Source organism: Phoenix dactylifera, chromosome 10 (genome assembly GCF_051530095.1).
Source record: "Phoenix dactylifera cultivar Ajwa chromosome 10, Ajwa_hap1_PhDact_Kaust_v1.1, whole genome shotgun sequence".
Classification (NCBI taxonomy): domain Eukaryota; kingdom Viridiplantae; phylum Streptophyta; class Magnoliopsida; order Arecales; family Arecaceae; genus Phoenix; species Phoenix dactylifera.
The window spans coordinates 27,113,527-27,134,755 of record NC_143199.1 but is presented as its reverse complement, the minus strand read 5'-3'; the positions used below and the strand labels follow the sequence as shown (position 1 = coordinate 27,134,755).

Genomic DNA, 21,229 nt, shown 5'->3' with positions numbered 1-21,229 from the left:
ACATGGATGAGATCAGCCACTAAATTTTACTTCAGCCTTATCCATTGAGGTGAGATTCCTGAAAACCCAAAGCCCAACAACTTGACTCACAACTTGCACCGACAGCACTACATCTAGCCTCGAAGATGCCTTTAAAACATGCCTCGATCATGCTACAAACCATACCCATCATGCCAGCTGCAGCACAAAGTTGTTCAATAAATTTCAAGAACCACCTAAAGGAAAGTCTAACATCCGCCTTCTAAGGGGCAGACATGGAGATACCAAACTAACTTGGAAGTTGTGGGCCAAACATGTCATTCAGAACTTATGGAAAAGAAATGTGTTCTTTGTTAAGTACGTATTTAGAGAAGCCAATAAAACTGTGAACTGGATGACTACTTATGTGGCCAACCATACCAGTAGTACTATATGGACGGAGGATGGAAAGCTGCCTCGGGAGCAATTACCCATTTTAGCCACCAAAAAAAAAAAAAAGAAACGTGTTGTCGAGCAGTACTGGGACATCTAATTCAGACTCCACCTTGCGAGCTTTTCTTGATGGAAGGTAAGGTGGGGGCCATCTTGTGAGTTTTTGTCAACCCAAATTAGTGGTAGTGCATGCCATTGTCTCCAGAGGAAAGATTTTCTTGGAAGAGATCTACATCAATCTGTTCCTTGGAAAGTTTTGGATATGAAAACAAAGTTAGGCAAAAGAATCCTTTATCAACAATGGAAGGTCCGTTCCCCAATTCTTTGAAAGAAGTAGCTCCATACACAACTTTGAGATAATTTTTTTCCTTTACACGACTTGACATTGCTCATCCCATGGCTATAATCGTATGAAAAACAAAATAAGTAATTCAAAGCTCCATACATGCATGGAGGATGATCAACTCCGTAAGCACAGTACCAAGTTTGAACATTGGAGAATGATTCAACTAGGGGTAAGTACTCACAATACTAAGGGTAAGTACTCACAATGCGGGGGGGGGGGGGGGGACAATACACAGAATGCAACAAATTTTAAGAATAATTTACAAAATAGAGAAATATGACAAATCACACACACACACACACAAGTGCATGCATGCATGTATAAGCAGTTAGTATCAATAATTTGCAAACCATGAGCATTCCCTACATAACTTATGAATAGTACATGAATAGATTATAAAAATCATAATTAGATCATAATTATTAACTAATTCAGTGACAAGAGAATTAGTTCAGCCAATAAGAAACATCACAAATAATGCAAGAAACTTTCAATGATTAGAAATCCTTGGGCAAAGCCGTTGCCGTGCGTGGAGGTCGCACGCTAGCACCAGAACCGAGCAAGACCGGTTTCGGCTTGGGATGGAAGATGAGCGGGTCAACCCCAACCCAACCCAAAATCAGACCGGGCTTGAGTGGGTTTCGGCACAACCCTGGTTGGGTTTGGGTTGAATATACCAACCCAACTCAAATTTAGGTTGCGCCCAACCCTAAGTCCTAACTCAAATCCACATAAATACAATATATATAACACATACATATATCCACATAATCAGACCAATTCATTTTTGAAGATCTTACTAGTATTTATTTAATTATATGAAATTGTGATGCACATTATACTGACATGTTGCTATATGTAGCTCATATTGTTTTGCTTTTAGATACTATTAATATGGCATAGGAGCATTTACAAGTTACATGGCAATCTAATCTACCTGGCATGACCCAAGCTTGAGAATTTGAGACCAAGTTTGGTTTAGGTTGAGGAGCTCAGGTTATAGAAAATTTTTCTAGGCTCCCAAAAGAACATTATCTAAGGTTGAATCGAAGATTAGCCTGAAGCCCAATGGCCCAACTCGAGTTTAAACTTAATAGATAAAAGGGAAGGAAAAGTGCTGTCTCCATATTCGGCGCACGCGAGAGAGGTGTGTGTGTGGAGGGAGAGGGGTTTGGGTTGTATCATCCACATGAAAGAATGATTGATGTTCTTTCACAACATCGACCGTTATATCTCATTTCATACAAATCTCAAAGTACTTTGAACTTTTTATTCACCATCTATATAGATCTGGAAGTAGCGATTGTGCGATCTAATGGTAGATTCGCTCGAGAAAAGGTGAATCTTTTTTTACATGAAAGTTACAACCTCTGTGCGGGGAAAAGAGAGAGAGAGGGAAATATAAGGAAAAAGGAGAGCACGATAGAGGGTAAAGAGGAGAGGAGAGAGAATAGGTGGAAGGGCTCGAGCTTTGGGCCAAACATATTAAGCCCAAGCTGATCCAGACTTTCTCCCATTGGAACTAAAGCCTGGCCTGACAGACCTTGGGCCAGCCTGGGTCCATTCCAATCCTATCGCATGCTGAATAATTTCCCTCACATGCCCATGGTTGACAATAATAACATTAACATTCTGATGTGGGGGGTGTATGTAAATTTTTATGTTAAGCATAGACATGTTGCAGTAAATAATTTACCAATATCACAAGTCATTTATGCTGAAGAACTTGCCATAATTGAAGGTCTTCTAGTTACATGCAATATTTACATACTATAGAGGTTAATATAATGGTTGCTAGCATTAGTTCAATAGCATCAACCATCTAGGAATTTTCACACACATGAGGTGTTATATATACAAATATCAATTATCATGTGAACCAAGAATCAATTTCACTTCTCAGGTTGTTTATTTATATACTAAGGAATGAGATTGTAGCCAATAAATACACAATAGCCACTAGTAGGTCAGAAGCATTAGGAGAATTAGGAGAACCAGCCCAATGAGTACCAAAATAAGCTGTCAAATGAATGAGCCCTAAATAATAACATGGCTTATAGTTATATGTCATTTCAAATAATGCAAGATGCATTTAACTTCTTCCTAATGAGCCAAAATATGTTTACACATGAATTGAAAGAGCTGAAGTAACAACAGAGATATCCGCATTGTTCAAGTTGAGGTATAAGAGTGCATCTTCAGTACCATTTTAAGCAATGATACCATGAAACGGTTCATTATAGAATTTGGAGAATTTAACCCTACAAAAAATCAGGAAATTTAGAGGCTTTGCGTCGTCCATTTAAACTCTTTGTAAAGGATATATCAAGGATTAAGAAATATTAACACAACTAAATTCTCCGATTATCTTTCTGTATTAGCTTCATCTATAGTAGCTAATAAAATGACATATATATTAATAACTCTTTCTTTTTCATAACCATTACGTATTATTGTGTATTTCGCGCGTTCTTAACTATCTGTCAAATATTATATGCAAGGTAGCAATGCAAATATTAGCACAATCGGATTCTTTGACCATCTTTTTGTGCTAGTCTTAGATTAACAACTCAACTCTTTTTGGAACAACCGTTATACACCAGAGTGAATCTCATGAAGTCTTAACCGGCTATATTGTGTTTTATGCTGTGGCAACACAAATGCTAACACAAACAAGATATCTTTCTACTTGTTTTTTGCTACTAGCCTTGAACATGGTAAAAGTTAACAACTCAACTCTTTTTTGCCCAACTATTATGCACCAACCAAATATCAGATGCTACGAAGCAAAACAGATATTAACATAATCAAATTCTCTGACCATCTTTTTGCGCTAACAAAATTCGTAGTAACTAATGAAGCAACAAATAGGTTATCAGCTTTCATTCAGAAAAAGACAAATAAGTTAATGACTTACTTTTTTTTTTGTACAACTCTTATACACCAGTATATATGTATCTCATGAAGTCTCATCTTGCATACTTTGCGTACGAGGTAGTAATACAAATATTAACATAGCCAAGTTCTTAGACCATCCCTTTGTGCATGCCTCATGCATAGTAACTAATGAAATAACAAATAGGTTAGCAACTCTACTCTTTCTTTTCGCAACTGTCATGCACTGGTGTGCATCTTGTAAAGCTCAATTGCAAATCAAATATTCTAATACTATATAGCAATGCAAATATTAATACAACCAAGTTCTTATACCTTTTTCTTTTATATTAGACTCATCCATTGTAACTAGTGAAATGACAAAGAAGTTAGCAAATCAACTTTTTTATTTTGGCGCACGGTGCTATGCACCAATGTGCCAATCGGGAAATCTTAATTGTTTGTTAAACATTTTATGCGAACTATCATATGTAGACATCAACATGTCAATGTTTATAGACCATCAGTTGCTTTATATACTAGACTTTCTTACCTAAACCCCATCTGCTCTTCTCCAAACCATCCTTCTCCTATGCTCCATCCTTCTTCTCGAAGCACCATCCTCTTCTACCACCCTCCTTTCGTGCCAACTCTATGCTATCTTTCTTATTTTACCACCTTCACATAAGACTACAACCGACCATCCCAGCCACCACCATCTGATATCACCATCTCCCTATCATAACTTTCTTGCATCATTATATCCACATCACCTCTTCTAGTAAGTTTACTAACATAGACAAAATCTTCTTCCATCACCTTTCTCTATGATCACTATTAGTCATATTTGCCACCTTTATCTTACTGCTATTTCTTGCAATCACAACATCCCATCCTTATTGCGACCATGCGGTGCCACCGCTACTATTGTTGCCGCAACCATTGCCATAACCTAATTCATTTTATTATCCTTCAAATCAATTCCTCCGACAATGGACCCAATAGACTAGGCCCAAACTCTCCCATACTTCATATATCCAACTAACCCAGACTCCCCCTTTACCATCTGCATCGCCCACTTCCCAGCCAAATCAACCCATTCAACCTTTGGGCCCCTCCCTCATTGTCCCAGCTCCACCACCTCCACTTGGGTCTCTACGGGGCCTCCCTAATGTCATAGTCCTACATTAACTAATAAAAGAGATAACATATTAGTTTATTAGCTTGAGCCGATCCTCCTCCCAGCAGCTTAAGCTTTTGGATCGTGAACCCATAACAAATGGTATTAGAGCAAGGTTTATTATACGCCACAACTTCTCTAAGTTATTTAGACCTATCCTTAAGAGATACTAAGATTGGTGAGCACATGGTAGGGCCAAATAGAACCTGAGGTATGAGTGAGCCCCCCTTTCTTGAATAGAAGTCAAATCGTGACAAAGAGTGTCACAAGATTAGATGGAGGAGATTATTATCATCTACATGGATTAATAATAAAAAGGCACCATATGAATTTATCTTCTCCCTAAGGCTGCAAATGAGTTGAGCAACTAGCGAGTTGCTTGAGCTCGACTTGATTTGTCTATTATTGAGCTTAAGTGGCAAAATACTTCACTCGAAAACTCATAAGCCTAATTAAGTATATATATTTTAATAATATTATATTTATTTACAATATATATTATTAATTTAATTTTAAATATAATATTTTTTTATATTTTGTTTTAATTATATATATTTTTGATTGTGATCAAAGCTTGAACTCGTGCTCGAACTTAAGTTTGTTTATGACTTGGTTAAAATTTGAGCTGAGTTCAATTGATCTTCAATATTATTTTTTTATTTTATTTAATTGAATTAAAGTTAGAGCTTAAAAATTAAAGCTCCGTAGGTTTTGAATCAAATTTCGAGCCTAAATATTCTAAAATCGAACTAAAGCCTCTTGCCACTCAGACTCGGCTCGGTTCAAGCGCACCCGCTCTCCTCCCAATGGCTTAGCTTTTGAACGCCCCTCCGCCTCCTCTTCCCCGCCGCGACGCTCCGCCTGTCCCGTCCGCTTGCTTTTCCCGCCTCTTTGCGCTCAACCCCTTCCGACTCTCCCTCCGAACCCGAAAGCCAACCCCCTCCCTCTCCCCCACCTACCCCCTTCCCCCCGCCCCCCCGGAGCCGCCGCCGCCGCTGCCGCCGACTCCAATGGGCAGCAACGCGAAGGACCGATCCGCCCGCAGCGGCCGGAAGGCCTGCCACGCCGGCAAGCACCAGCCCTCATCCTCCAGCAGCCCCCCGCCGGCGTCCTCTTCCTCCTCCTACCCCTCCCCTTCTCCCGCCCTTGCCGAAGGCGATCCGCACATTGGGCACCCGATCTCTAACCCTAACGCTCACCCTAGCGGTGCGTACGACGACAACGGGTGGGGCTACTGCACGGAGGAGCAACTCGAGGAGCTTCTCCTAAAAAATCTTGACCTTATCTACCGAGAGGCGCTCAACCGGCTGCTCACGCTCGGGTACGACGAGGCGGCGGCGCTCCGGGCGGTGCTCTGCAGCGGGCACTGCTATGGATCCATGGATGTGCTCTCGAACATCCTCCACAACGCCATGTCGCACATCAACTGGGCGCCGGCGGCGGCCGGGCATTGCGACGCCGGAGGTGGCGTCCCGGCGAATGGGTTCACCGACCTCTGCCACCTCCAGGAGTACTCCCTCGCCGAGATGATGCGCCTTCTTCAACAAGTTCGCCCCCGTCTCACCCGGGGCGACGCCATGTGGTGCCTTCTGATGAGCGACCTCCACGTGGGTCGCGCGAGTACCATCGATATCCCCACTCCCCCCTACCCCGCCCCCCTCACCGCCGGCGGCTGCAGCTCTGCATGCGGCGCCGACTATGCGCGGCCAACGACCGGCCTCTGCAAATTCCATGCGGCGGAGGGAGGCGGCGGGAGCACCGATCTTCCTCTCTCCGTGTGGTCTGCCATGAGGCGGAATGCCAATGCCTCGGTACGGCAGAGGGCGGAGGTCGGCTTGGGGTCGTCGTCCTCGGAGCAGCCGCAGGTGGATAGATCTGCCGCTGCTGTTGAGGCGGGGGATGACGCCCGAGGGGATCTTGTGGACTCTGTGCTGAAGGGATTGGAAGCGATGAGCCTTGATGAGGAGGGGAAGTCACCGGATGGGGCTGAGGACCATAAAAAGGAGGTGATTTTGGATCTTGTTCGCCAGATTAGGGAACTTGAGGGTCAGGTGAAGGAGCGCAAGGAGTGGGCTCAGAAGACGGGGCTGCAGGCCGCTCGGAAGCTGAGCAATGACCTAATTGAGCTGAGGACATTAAGGATGGAGCGGGAGGAGAACCAGCGCCTGAAGAAGGGGAAGCAGGTGCTGGAGGATGCGACATTGAAGCGGCTGACTGAGATGGAGAATGCGCTGAAGAAGGCGACTGGACAAGTGGATCTTGCGAATGCTGCTGTCTGTAGTCTCGAGACTGAGAATGCAGAGATACAGGCTGAGGTAGAGGCGTCAGAGCTGAGTGCATCAGAGTCTGCAAGGATGTGCCTCGATGTGGCGAGGAAGGAGAAGAAATTGCTGAAGAAGGTACAGGCATGGGAGAAGCAGAGAGAAAAGATTCAGCAGGAGATTGATAAGGAGAAGAGGAAGATTGCGGAAACCGAGCAGAAATTGGCTGAAGTCAGGGTGGCAACAAAAGAAACTGAGGTAAGCAGAACTAAAACTCTGGATGAATTTTCTTCTATTTCTATATAGCTCATAACTTCGATTTCTTTCGTAATATACTATGCGATGAATAGTGCTGTTGCTGCTCTCTTCTTGTATCCATTCTTCTATTTTTCTGCACTGGTTAGTATATCGTTTTGTTTGTAATACTTCATAGCTGGCTGAATTTATGCAAACAAGAATTGTAGGACAGATCAAAATGCCCTGTGAAAATGGTAAAATATGACGAGCAGGGATCTGTATGTTCTTGGAGTGTTCACTGTGTTATATACAGATTTATCACATGACTAGAAGGGGGCATAAGTATAGCTACATAGATGGACTTTAAGGATTCTATAAGACTTCAAATTGAACCTTTGAATGTTGGAGGTGATATTAATAATTTATCTAATCCACTTCTCTGTTGAAACAAAGGTGGGAGCATTATACTTGGCGCAAATGATAAGTTATCTTCCTTTGTGAGGGAGCATGAATAATGTTTTCTTTTTTAATCTGGTGAATCATTTATTTTCCTGGCTCAGTTTCAGGTGATCCTGCTCTGTGCAGAATGATAGGTCTATTTCAGCCTCCATCAGGTTATTTCTTTTTCAAACATTTAATAACTATTCTTAATTTGGAATTGCATGAAAGTAGATTAAGGAATATGTAGCTCAGACATGTAGGTCTTAGAATTTTGCATAAGAATGCTTTTTCCATATGGTCTCAGATAGAAGTTGGAGGGTTAACTCTAGGAGCATCATTGCAAAGGTTACAGATTGTGATTCGTATGGTAAATCATGCAACTAGATTGGGTTATATGAGTGATTAATATGAAGGAAGATGGAAGAATGCATTTGGAGATGTAGAGAAAGGGACTAGAGTTAGAAAGAAACATCATGCATTGGGTTTCAAGATCTTAAGAGCGAGCTGGAGATTGGAAGAATAAGGACTTCTCCTTTTGGATGAAGGTGAAAAGCCTACTGCTCAATGTATTTCTCTCTTTATCCTTTTTCTTCTGTTGATCGTTAATAAAAACATATTTTACGTACTTCATTCTATCCATAGGACCTATCTCTACGAAGGTTTAGACCCAACACTTATTACCTTTAAGTGTAGAGAATTGGCTGACAAAAATTTTAATAGAAACTTTAATTAAGTTTATAAAATACCCAAATCTGCACTCATCTTTCATCTCACAAGTTCATCAGCATGCAGTTCCTTTGAATTAGAATGGCATTGCTAGCGTGAGATTCATTAGGATAGTTATTCTTTTTGTTTGTGAGTGCATCTAGATTTGTAATTGAATTTGATCGATCTAGGAAAGGCCATGAAAACGTTGATTGGACGATGAGTTCTGTAGGCAGATGGTTGGGTTGGATTTTTGGTATGTCTTTTCAGAAGTGCTCAAGGAGTAAGGTGTTTCATTCTCTATAATCTACAATACGCTTTCTGGACTCTTGTTGAAGTGCGCATAGGATCTCTATTTGGAGGTTTTACCATTTCTAAAGATCTTGGGTGTATGAGTTTTTGATACATAAATGATATCCTGATGCATTATGGTGCTTGAAGTAATTGTAGCAAAAAGTTTCTTTTGTGTTCATTTAAGTGGTTCATACATTTTTACGTGGTTCCAAATCAAGGTCCGCCGTACCGGTACCGGTCGGTGTACCGGTGGCGGCCCGGACCGGTACAAAACCGCTCCCGTACCGGTCTGTACCGGTGGCATACCGGTCCGAACCGGTTCCGTACCGGTTCTTCTACAATAAACTACCGGTACCGGATTCCACATTGATCCGGTACCGGTCCCAGACCGGATCGGTACGTACCGGCCGGTACGGACTGGTACGGCAGACCATGTTCCAAATAGTTAAGTGGAATGGAGATTCACCTTGCTTGGCTTGTGCAAGATCATGATACTCCAGATCTCTCTCTCTCTCTCTCTCTCTCGCAGTTAAACAAACAAAGAAATAAATTGAACTATTGACTTTTCTTGGCACTGTTATTTCTTGAACAATTTAGGCCCAGAGTGTACAATCAACATGTGTAGATGAAACTCAAGTTGAAACAGGACCGTACCAAGATACTGTTATATGCCCATTCACATTCTCTGTGCCAACTGGTATGCATCAGCATGGACGCATGTTGCAATATGCTCTAGTTACCAAGCAAGAGTATAGCTCCTAGTTTGGATATCTCAAACATCAAAGCCATCTTTATTCCTTTGTGGTTGGACCTTGTTATAAAAGTAGCCAACTTGACACACATGCTAAAAGGTGGGGATTACCCCCTCCTAATCTCCAAAAAAAAGAAAAAGAAAAAGAAAAAACTTTACATGGGTACTTTTTGTGTGTCTTGTCTTCAGTAGATATTCATAGCATGTCCTATTCTGATGAGAGTTCGCAACTATCATAAATATCCATTAGAATCAGATTGCTTCTTAAAACAAGTCTAGATTTATTAGTTCTCCATCCAGTACTCCTGGAATTCAGTGTTTCTGCATGCTGTAGTTATTCCATGCTTGGCAAGTGATCGCTGGTAAGATGAAAATGAACATGCTGTAGAATTGCTTTTGCTTTATCATTGTCGAGATGGTACTTTTAATCATGTTGTGATATTCTTTTTCAAAGGATGGTAGAGATTGATTTTAGATAGGATGTCAAAATTAGATTTATGGACTTTTAAAAGGCATGTGTTAATGGAAGCAATCCCACCATTAGACTTTTTTTACAGTATTAGAACAACCTTTTTGGAATAAGATTGAATAGTTGATGAGTAGTGGCGGATGTTTACATGGCTCTTGAAAGGATGGAAGCTCATGATGGTAGATGATGTTTAGTAGCATTGGCACATAACTGGCCTTAATTCTTTAAATAGTGGGGAAGTAGATGTTTGAACCTTATGAAATTCAATGGGCATCAAGTTCAATTAATCTAGCTTCTAGTTGAGTTGGCTGGGTTTGATCCAACTTTTGACGTTGGCCTGGGGGTCTATCTGAAATTATAGAATTTCAATATTCTGGTCATAGGCCTACAGTGTTATAGTCAGTTGGACTGAAATTTTCACATAATGCTTTTTTTTGTATGGATTTCAAATGCTGACAATTTATCAAATAAGATTGAGGGATGGTAAATGAAAAAGGACATGTTTGTACTGTTTGTTGGTTGCTAGCAATCCTGCTTGATGCCAATTATAATGTTGCTCTTGGTTTTTCTTTTCTTTTCTTTTTTTTCAGGATTGCAGCTATTAATAGCACTTGCTTTTGTTGATTTTATACAGGAAAAGGGAACTGCGCTAAGTTTCTGTTGCGTTGCTGAGACAAACATCATATTAATAGGGATCTTTCATCATTATAGTGGATTAGACTCATTATGGATTGTGCTAGATGCTTTCTAATAATTGTACCTTTTTATTTAAAAAATTGTAGCACCCATTCTAGTTTAAAGCACCATTAGAAAATTCTGCTATTGCTGAGGTCAGAGCATACATATGAGGCTTATTTTGCAGTGAACTAGTAACTAGCAAACCTTATTCAATCATCTGTATTTGATATTAGGGATCTAAATTTTTCTGTTTCCTTCCCATCTTTGGTAATATCTATTTACACTGTCTGTTCAATTCTTTCCTCCCAAATTCTCATTTATGCAGTCTCGGTACAAACTAGCATAAAATTATTCCTGTTTCTGAAAAGGGCCATCTCTGGCCTCATCCGGAACCTAAACGATTCATGCATTCTTAGATATGAAGACTTGGTTTATGGAATTTGCATCCTTAGGTACAAAGACTAGGGGCATGGAATTTACTCCTGTTTCTAAGGGTGATCAGTTATGTGAACTTAAAACTCCAGCCTTTTGGGGATGCTGAAACTTCCATCTGTCAAATTGTTTGTGACTTGCAGGCAAAATGGAAACGTGAAGTAAAGCTTAGAGAACTAGGGACCGCACAAGCTGAGGAGGCCCGTAGAGCCAGAGAAGCTGCTGAGATTAACGCCAAGAGAAGACAAGAGGCACTGCAGCGGAAGATCGAATTAGATTTTCAGTGCCACAAGGATGACATTCAAAGGCTCGAAGAAGAACTTTCCCGTCTCCACGCAACTGCAGCTTCAACCCAGCTGAATAATCTATCCTTTAATGCTCTGAACTCAGGAGATGCTGATGCAATGAAGGCATTGAAAGAAGGCAATGAAGAGATGCATACTGGATTCAATAAACCACAGGAGTCATCTCGAAAGCTGAACCATGACAGGTTTTGTGTGATCTGCTTGAAGGATGATGTGTCTGTGCTTTTCCTGCCATGTGCTCATCAGGTCGTATGTGTCAACTGCAACAAGGACCATGAGAAGAGTAAAGGGAGCTGCCCATGCTGCAACACGAAGATTGATGAAAGGATACGTGTTTATGGTGTAAGCTCTTAGATCAAGTTGATTGGTTGCTAGGGTGCCATACGATCCAGCAAGGTGCAAGTTGAACTTTTTGTCTCAGCAATATTTCATCTGAACTTTGGTGTAAGTTCTACTGGCATAAACTTCTGTTGCCCTCATATCAGCATATGAACAGTCCATATTTACTTTTGCTTTATGTAAGTTATCATGTCTTTACATGTTGAATAAACATGTGCTGCTGTAAATGAAACTTGAACAAAGGATAATGTAGCATTTTGGGTGGTATTTTGCGTTTACATATGTTCTGGTGCTTTTAGATGCAAATAAATGGTGTTCTATATATTGGCTGCTGTGGTTATAGATTTTCAGTGTAGAATGAGGTCTGTTCATGATGCTGCATTGTGGTGGTTCATTGTATATCTTGCAATAACTTTATACTTCAATTAGTTGTACTAGTTATGTATCTGTTTTCCTACTGAATGGAAGTTTGGGCAGCAAGCTCAACTATTGTATTTTACTTCTATCTATCCATGATATACATATCTCTCAAGACCTTTTGGAGTCTCTTGATTTTACTGGATTTGTTGATGAAGATATTCTAGGATGTATCTTCTCCAAGCTTGAAGGACTGGGGGCTCTGTCACCATTATAGTACGCATCATCCACATTGAGTTTGTGATGATACTTCAAGGACATTTTGCCTTTGGAATGAGATGACGTCCGATCCTCCGAAATTGGATTTTGGAATAGTTTGTCTTCGGCTGCTCAACTTATGAAGTGAATGTGACGTTGCTTATTAAAAGAATCTGAGTGTTGTTATCTTGACATCCTATGTAGGTCATTTCTTAGTAAGGTTTGAATTTTTGTCATTTTTTTCTTAGAGTGGTCTACAGGCAGGAAATTTGTTTTAAAGTTTTTTCTGGCTGCCCAATTTAAGCCAGATAGCAAGGTGATGGCAGAGGCTGAGAGCTTGTGATAAAAGAATATTAGCTTCGATAAGTTAGTAGCCCTACTTTTTATTAGCTCTGATAATTTAGTAGCCCTAGTTTTTATATTAACTCTCATTCTATGCTTCACCTAAAATGCAATGTAATTTAGTTAAAAGCTGGTGCCACTAGGCTTAATACGTTTTCTCTCCCAAAAATCTTCTTTAGTTAAAAGCTGGGGTCCCATATCGTTGTCATAGTGCCCAGAATTATTCTTGTCACTTGGGAGCCTCCACTCTCTAATTTTTTCAAGGTGAACTTCAATAGTAGTGTCTTGGCAGGAGGAGACAGAGAAGAGATGAGCTTTATAATCCGGAATCACCACTTCAGGTTGGTTGTTGCAGGTGGGCGGCGCACCTGTGACATGACCGTTATAAGAGCGGAGCTCAGGATAGCATGAGAGGGCATCATATATGCGAAGAGTACTTTAGGGGCTGATAATATTCTTCTAGAAGGTGACTTTGCCATAGTGATCGAGTAGATCCAAGATGTAGAGCGACAGGGCGACAGTCACCTTTTGCTCAGGAATATCTAGAGGCTGGTGAGAGATTGCCGTTCCTTTCGGGCTACCCATGTGTACTGGGGAATGAGATGACGTCCAATCCTCCAAAATTGGATTTTGAAATGGTTTGTCTTCGATTGCTCTACTTATAAAGTGAACGTGACGTTGCTTGTTGAAAGAATCTGAGTGTTGTTGCCTTGACATCCTATATAGGTTATTTTTTAGTAAGGTTTGAATTTTTGTCATCTTTTCGTCTGCAGACAAGAAATTTGTTTTAAAGTTTTTTCTAGCCGCTCAATTTAAGCTAGATAGCGAGGTGATGGCAGAGGCTGAGAGCTTGTGATTAGCTTTGATAATTTAGTAGCCCTAGTTTTTGTATTAAGTCTCATTCTATGCTTCACCTAAAATGCAATGTAATTTAGTTAAAAGCTGGTGCCACTAGGCTCAATACATTTCCTCTCCCAAAAATCTTCTTTAGTTAAAAGCTGGGGTCCCATATTGCTGTCATAGCACCCAGAGTTATTCTTGTCACTTGGGAGCCCCCATTCTCTGATTTTTTCAAGATGAACTTCGATAGTAGTGTCTTGGCGGAAGGAGATAGAGAAAGGACGAGCTTTATAATCCAGGATCACCACTGCAGGTTGGTTGCTGCAGGTGGGTGGCGCACCTATGATATGACCATTATAAGAGCGGAACTCATGGTAGCATGGAAAGGCACCATATATGTGAGGAGTACCCAAGGGGCTAACAATATCCTTCTAGAAGGTGACTCTGCCATGGTAATCAAGTAGATATAAGATGTAGAGCAACAGGGCGACAATCACCCTTTGCTCGGGGACATCTAAAGGTTGGAAAGCAAAGGAGCATCTTTACCAAAACCAATTTTCCATCCCAATTGCAGTTCCCTAAATGCTTTGTTTGGGTAGCACCAGGGAGCACAAGCATAAACTGACCATATGGACACTGGAACATGGTCACCCATTTCGCTTAGGAGCAAATGACAAATTTCAAATCGGTGCAAAACAAACTTGATCACAATACATTTCAGTGTTATATGCAAAAAGAATGTATGAATTAGGGTTCCTAATGAAATGCTTATTACTCAATTCTTATATGCAACAATTTTTCTAATGTATCTCCTAACTAACCCTAACTTCAGGTAAAAAAAAATCGGCTCCATCATATCATTTATCTCGAAGATCTCCAGAAACCTAAAATAAAACCCGATGCATAATTATAAAAATTACCAAAGACTGAATTTTGACATACTACTTTTGAATGAACCTGATTCATTAAGGAAGAGCAAATTGTAAATTACAGATCCAAATCCAAATTAAGTGGACCAACCAACCAGGTAATTGACCAAAATTATTTTAAATCAATCACCAAAAACAATAGTCTAGACCAAAACCAATTTGCCCAACTTATTCAACAGAAATGTAATGATGATATGCCAATAAAGTGCCACTTCTTGTGTAGGGTATACCTCAAGTTTGCACTTACCCTTGGAAGATCCGGAACAACAATTTATTAAAAAAAAATCTTATGTTAAAAGGCCAAGTATAGAACGGCCACACCGGGCAATGCAAAGTTGGAAAGCTCTATGAAAAAGGTCCCCAATTTCGAAATAAACTGTTGAGTCTCAATATGTAAATTAAATGGCATGGCATCCATGAGCATCCGTTTTGCAGTCAATAACTTGAACCAATAATTTGATCTTTTCCATCTCAAAGGTCTTTGCTCTCCTCTTCTCTAGCGACAACATTTGACACTATAATCAGAAACCTTTTTTTTTTTGTCTTTTGAACACTTCTTTGGGTAAGCAAACATCATTGCTTTAACAACCAAGTATCAATTAAATTACAGACAGGAGTGAAGAATGTAATCAGAGAATCATGCACTGACAGTTCTTATGCCCAACTGTTGGAAAAAAAAGAGATTCTAGGATTTCACCAGTTAAGGTTCTTCAAGGTAGGGTTCCACCAGCTATTGTGTTTTCAGCCTATTTCATTACCTTTGCCTTGATCTTGTGGGGCAATCAATCGGATCATGTGCCAATATCTGAATAATCACAGACCCATCTACCCTGATTATAGTTCCTGTACGAGTGCACTGCTTGTTTTAGAAGTCCCCAGCTGCAGTGGAGTACAACAAACTACGATGGACCTACTTATTGTCAAGGCTAGTACAAGCCTCTGCATTTGATCTGTCTGGTTGATTCACCCGGATCCTGACACGCTTCCCTTTGATGTAACGATATTCCCATCTAGGAGGTGGGTATTTCTTCTTTAACTTATCGTACTTGTCCAACATACCTAATTGCTGAAATACATCGCCTAGCATCCTCACTATTGATCCATCAGGCTTGATGCCCAGTTCTTCCATGTCAGCAAAAATCTAGAGATAAAACGAGTAGTAGCATGATTAAATACTGAATATATGAAATAATAAATAAATAATGCTTTAGTTTGCCCACCACAAAGGGGGGAGGAAAAAGGACCCGACCAGTCCTCTGTAGGAGGCAGTTTAAGCATTTTCTCTGACAGCGAAGAGCAATGCTTAACAGCCTACAACACCCAAACTCACACTCACTGCTTGTCAGTCAAAGGGCGAGGATATGGGCCTGAGGTGAGCAAGAAAAGGACCACACCAGGAGGGAAAAAACATTGCAGTGATAACATTCAATAACAAGACTAAGCCATTGATAACAAGCACATTATCAACTAAATTAATACCATATGAAGAAGTTTCCCAGAGTCATGAATGCCTTTTGAAGTTTGATAATAGATATGCCGAAATTCTGGTTTGGAAGAATGTTTTTTCAACTAGAAATATAGCAGAACATTCAACAAATTGCCAGCATGTCAGATCGACAGCCTAAAACACTGGACATGGAAAATAAAGCAAGTGATGTCCTTTCATAATGTTGGCAATGCATTTGATGCCAACATTTACATGAATAATATTGTGACTGCATCATAACAGAACCCAAATATCATATCTTACTCATTATCAGCTGAAGTGCTTTGCTAAATGACTCTGCTAATTATTCACAATAACTAACAAAAAGAAAGGGATCGTTTGAGTCATTTCTTCTTTATTTTAACTTGATTTCTGGCCTCGTCTTGGGAGAAAACTTCAGGTCTACCCTCCAGGTTACAAATATTGTAAAGTCAAGGTCAAACATTTAAAAGAAGATTTGGGACCAAGAACTTCATAGTTTAAACTCGTGTTAAAAATGACCCATAACCTATAGATCTTAATCTACATGTAGTAGTCGATGATTAGTTGACAAATGACTAAAACAACACTCCAATCAGATCTTGATTAATGTGTTACAATTAGTCAGGACCACTGTATATGTTGTGTGTGTATCAGCACCATGATCTGTTACTGTTGGTCTGTCAAACCAGAGCTGCTGATCCCTGAAACTAGTTACATGTCCATATAGCAGATAATATTATAATGCCCTTCCTCTACAAAGAGTGGAGAGGATGATGTAGGTGTTGAAATTATCTTCATCTTCAAGGTTGATGGCATCTTGTGATCATTGACAATCAATTCACATATGAGATTGTGCTATAGTTCACTAAGATTTCTATTAATATTTCTATCATCATACTTAAAGGAAAAAAGAATGTTTTCCAATATGCAGGTCAGTCATTTCTCTATATAACTACTTGCAATATCACAACTAGAGGACTAGACTGGTTGATGACCAACAAGTCAAATTGACGAGAAGGTTAGATGTTAAAGAAAAAAGATATGGCTAATGAATATATAAATGTTGCCTATTCAATATAACTGTATAAATTGTATACTTAAAAAAAAAAAATGTATTGATGTGTTCTATGCAAATATGTGAACAATGTTTAGAAGTTTATGAGCATGCAAAATAATGTTTAGAATTTCACTGTAGTGCAGGTTAGAATAAGCACTCATCATGATGGACATTCAGATGCAGAATAATAACACATGCAAACATGCACATTTGGAATGACAAGGATGACAAACTAACAGAAAGGGATCACACTGTGTTACCTCAAACATCTTTTCATGCATGCCCTTATTGTAGTATAACGTGATCATTTTCATAAAGAAAACACGAGGTAAGCTTTCCAGATATTGGGAAAATATCTTCATATAAAGTTCCTCAGCCTCTTCCAATCGCCCATCCTCAGCTAAAGCATTTAACAAAGTGTAATAGCTTCCCATAGTCTTTCCTTGACCTTTGCTGAACATCCACTTAATCAACTGCAGCCCCAAATTCATGCATAAAATGAATATAGGAAAAATTATAAAGACAAAAAGCATAGAAAAATTAACAAAATCACTATCTAGCCTAGCTCAATAAGAGCTTGTCTAAGAAATGATTTGCAGCACTTGAATTATTCTCTTCCACTCTTTTTCAATCTCAAGTGTCTTCAATGCCTTCTTCACTACGATCAGAGGAAACTCTAAGTCCCAGGCAATAAATGAATCAAGAGCTCCATAAACTTCCTCCTTCACATTTGATAACCCCTTTACCTGTAAGAGAATAAAAACATCATTTTTAGGAATTTAACAAAGACAAAAGCTGACTATTTTTTAATACTGTTATGCACATACAATGGCAATGCAGGGTGAAAAAAGAGACTTCTTAATGCTACCAGTAGAAAGTACATGCTCAATTTGCATCAAGTTCCAAACTGAGCATTGTGGGGTTTCACTTCATGATCAACTTGTTTCCTCAAAAATTGTCCACTAGCATTGTCATAGGTATCGCATTGTTCCCCTTTCCCTTTGTAAAGGTCATCCATTAATTTATGTTTTCTAACATCATCATATTAACACCAAGAAACCTTGTTCCATCCATGAAGGCTCAGGTTCCAAATTTTTCTCTACTATTTAGTACATATACTAAGTTATGATCTTAAATGGAATTGCATAACCACAAACAGCATAATCCTATGCAAAACCGCCAAGGCGCACTCCATCCATTCATGACCGGCTTTATCAAATCACTACATTCAGGTGCCACTAGCTTGATAGGCTAGCTTTATCAAATCACTTTTCCACTACTTTTTCCTTGCTTTGTTCTAAGCCTCATGCAAATCCAAGCCTGTCCTTACTATCATCTTCACTGATCTTCGTTGAACGTGCTAATGTCATCACACTGCACTCTTCACCACTTTATTGATGCAACTTAAAAGCTCCCATTGCTGAACATATAATATTAGTTCTGCCATGTATCAACTCCAGCATTCTCATCACTAAGATGCTCATAATAGTGTTTAGGCCATCTTTATTTCTAACATGCCAATGCATAAGATACAAAGAATAGCATCGATGCTTTGATAAAACAGCTAGCAACCTAGTCCCAGTCACCAGTTTGAACTAAGAAGATATCAATGAAAAATACGGGATGGACCGTATGAATCCAGAATTCAATATATGCTTATGATCTATGTCTGAAGATGGAAATCAAATCTTATGGGGATTTCTTATGCATTGGGTGGTCGCAAGATGGACAACAATATGTTTTAATTTATTTATGGTCAAGAAGAACTCAGACCCACTAAATTTTGGTTTCTATGTTAAAATAAAGATGTGCTGGTCATTATCAACCGTATGTATTCTCAATTCATATGGCTGACCATGCATTTTATTAGACTTTCTTTGTCTAAATTGTTCATTCCATGTAAACCTATCATGTAGGTAAAAATATGTGGGATATGAATATTTAGTTTTTAGGCATTCTTAATGCTATAGATCATAATTAAAGGTGAAGATCTCCAATTTGAAGGCTCATCAATGATTTTGCCCCGATAAGATTTGGCACAGAGCATATTGGAGGGACTATAGTGACTCTCCATTACAATGCATAAGGATCTTACACATTCAACAAGCTTTTGTGACTTGGAAATGGTCCCGATTCTATTTCGGGATTTCCATACACGAGGAAATCTGGGTCTTGGGCCCCTTGCACCACAAACCTGTCAAATGTTACAGAGCAAAAGAAGCAATGTGAGATAAAAATTAGCAAAAGTATTCTTTCATACCAACTTTTCTTTTGCACATTCTAAGTATTCTTACTGAAACCTAATGAAGAGAAAGATCAAATTCAATGTTAAGATCAAAAACCAATATGAGATTTCTGCATTAAAAGAAAATTCTTCGTATAGTTTAACCATGCTACATATTCTAGACAATGGTGCATTCAGATACATTCATGTATAATAAATTAAGAAATGATAATGGCAAGAAAACTATACATATTTTCAGTTATACACTATTAAAAGTTTGTTCCAAAAAAAAAAAAAACATTAACTTCATAAAGTGCTAATTAGTAAAGAGGCTACAGCATGGATGCAATTATATTTAAATAGTTGGAATGTGGATTAAATACAAAATTCTCTTTGATCCTACTCCAAACATGATTGCCAATTTTTAGAAACTTATATATCAGCAATCTACAAAATGAAGCTCACCACTACACCATTTGGCTTTTGAGAAACATTACTCAATTCCAATCTTCCTGGCATAAGTGATGGAGAATATCTCAAACTGAGCATCCTGTTAATCTATACAGGTGAAAATTCAGATTAATGTAACTCATCATAATGCCATGACAGCACCAAAAAGCTCTAAAAATAAACTACTATTGGAAAGAAACAACAAGGAGAATAGCCTCTTGCAACGATATCATGTCAAATAGCTGACATACGATGAACTGAGATTTAAGAAACTTCCTCACGCCTTTCTTCCTGAAATATATCAGCCAATTCACAACCACACTATTTATTAACCTTCATGATATATTCTACAACAAGAGATCAATAAAAGAAGTTATGCAAACTGAAAAAAAACTCATAGAAATTAAACAACCAATTCAAACTGCTCAAGCTCGCTGCATACTCTTAGTTAAACTCTAAATTTTATGAAATCGCAGCCATTCCCAGTAATCCGACACACACAACAAAGCACAACCACCATAGTAACCAAAAAAGGAATCTTTAAATAAAATTCGGACAAAGCGGGGAACAAAAAAGATACTTCAGGAAAGCATTCCTCATATATATTAAATTCCTATGACATCATTGAGCAAGAACATAAAAATGCACATTTTTTGCTTCAAAGAAAGCAAACCGTGGTTGCCAAAAAAAGAAATCTTGCATTGAGATTTCAAGGGGGCAGTGACAAAAAAATTATAACTTAGAAAAGTATTTTCTTCAACAATGGTGATTTCTATGCCATCATCGTACGACAAGGTTAAAAAAAAAATCTTTCCATAAAAAAGCAATCAAATTCATACATGACATGAATCAACCATGGAAGAACGCTCATGCGGTCATTGTTCCGAGACTAATCATTCCAAGGGGTTGAGTTCGGAAAGAAAGAGAGGGAGAGAGAGAACGAAGTCGCAAGGCTTAGAGAGTTCTTTAGGGAAAGGGAATACCTGACGAGATATTGAGATCCGGCGGCGGCGAGCGCTTGGAGACGAATCCCGCGGCAAGTGGAAAGAGGCGAGAGAAAGAGAGATCTAGAGAGATAAAGTGCCGCCGGAAGCAAAAAGCCAGGACGAGATACCGGAAACGAATCCGGAAAGGTGAAGAACTGTTTCGTCCCACATCGTTTCTGCTTGTTTTTTTATAGTGGAAGCCTGGGTGAGCGGACTTGGGCCAAACTTTGACGAGCTTCACCCGTTCGCTTCAATGCCTTAGAGAATAGAAGATTGGAGTGATAACCGCGAACGAGCCCGGTTGTGATTCGTGAATTTTTGAGGACATAATTGAAAGGCTCGTAGAACTGGTTAAATTCCAAGAAGGCAGCTAGTTTGGTGTATTTTATTCCACTCATGAGAAGTCCAATGAATGCGCCAATTACCTTCCTTGGACGGTTCCCTTTCTCTGTATTATTCCAACTCTATAGCCGAGTCATTTGTGCATTATTGAGTGCAGAGACTTGAAGGAGTTCAGGTTTGAAGGCAGCAAAACCAGAGGTCTGACAATAATGCAATTTACCATGAAAAAGTAGAGAAAAAGAGTTGCATATTG

General features: G+C 39.4%; 2 protein-coding genes across 7 annotated transcripts; one reads left to right on the top strand and one right to left on the bottom strand.

The window, feature by feature from the left end:
* Positions 1–5,563: 5,563 nt before the first annotated feature.
* Positions 5,564–12,003, top strand: LOC103714071 (MND1-interacting protein 1). The gene is made up of 2 exons (XM_008801205.5): positions 5,564–7,330; positions 11,223–12,003. The coding sequence occupies exons 1-2, from the start codon at positions 5,822–5,824 to the stop codon at positions 11,736–11,738; spliced, it is 2,025 nt and encodes a 674-aa protein (XP_008799427.3). The 5' UTR covers positions 5,564–5,821; the 3' UTR covers positions 11,739–12,003.
* A 2,873-nt stretch (positions 12,004–14,876) lies between these two features.
* Positions 14,877–20,989, bottom strand: EMB1417 (Pentatricopeptide repeat (PPR) superfamily protein). 6 transcript variants are annotated; one of them, XM_008801144.6, is made up of 7 exons: positions 20,632–20,989; positions 19,900–19,939; positions 19,664–19,756; positions 19,070–19,168; positions 17,577–17,720; positions 17,235–17,447; positions 14,877–15,590 (listed from the first exon to the last, which is right to left on the bottom strand). In XM_008801144.6, exons 3-7 carry the CDS (start codon positions 19,745–19,747, stop codon positions 15,360–15,362), a joined length of 771 nt encoding a protein of 256 aa, XP_008799366.4. In that variant the 5' UTR covers positions 19,748–19,756; positions 19,900–19,939; positions 20,632–20,989; the 3' UTR covers positions 14,877–15,359. The 6 variants fall into 6 exon arrangements, with proteins under 6 accessions (XP_008799366.4, XP_008799370.4, XP_089781980.1 ...); XM_008801148.6 differs by having other exon boundaries at positions 19,672–19,756; positions 20,632–20,771; XM_089925854.1 differs by having other exon boundaries at positions 19,664–19,758; positions 19,893–19,939; positions 20,632–20,768.
* Positions 20,990–21,229: the final 240 nt, after the last annotated feature.

Coding starts and splice junctions, on each gene's coding strand:
- LOC103714071 (XM_008801205.5), top strand. CDS start 5,822: ATGGGCAGCAACGCGAAGGACCGATCCGCCCGCAGCGGCCGGAAGGCC. Junction 7,331..11,222: donor TGGCAACAAAAGAAACTGAG/GTAAGCAGAACT, acceptor TGTGACTTGCAG/GCAAAATGGAAACGTGAAGT.
- EMB1417 (XM_008801144.6), bottom strand. CDS start 19,747: ATGCTCAGTTTGAGATATTCTCCATCACTTATGCCAGGAAGATTGGAA. Junction 17,721..19,069: donor CACAAAAGCTTGTTGAATGT/GTAAGATCCTTA, acceptor ATTCTCTTACAG/GTAAAGGGGTTATCAAATGT. Junction 15,591..17,234: donor TGCATGAAAAGATGTTTGAG/GTAACACAGTGT, acceptor TTTTATCTCTAG/ATTTTTGCTGACATGGAAGA.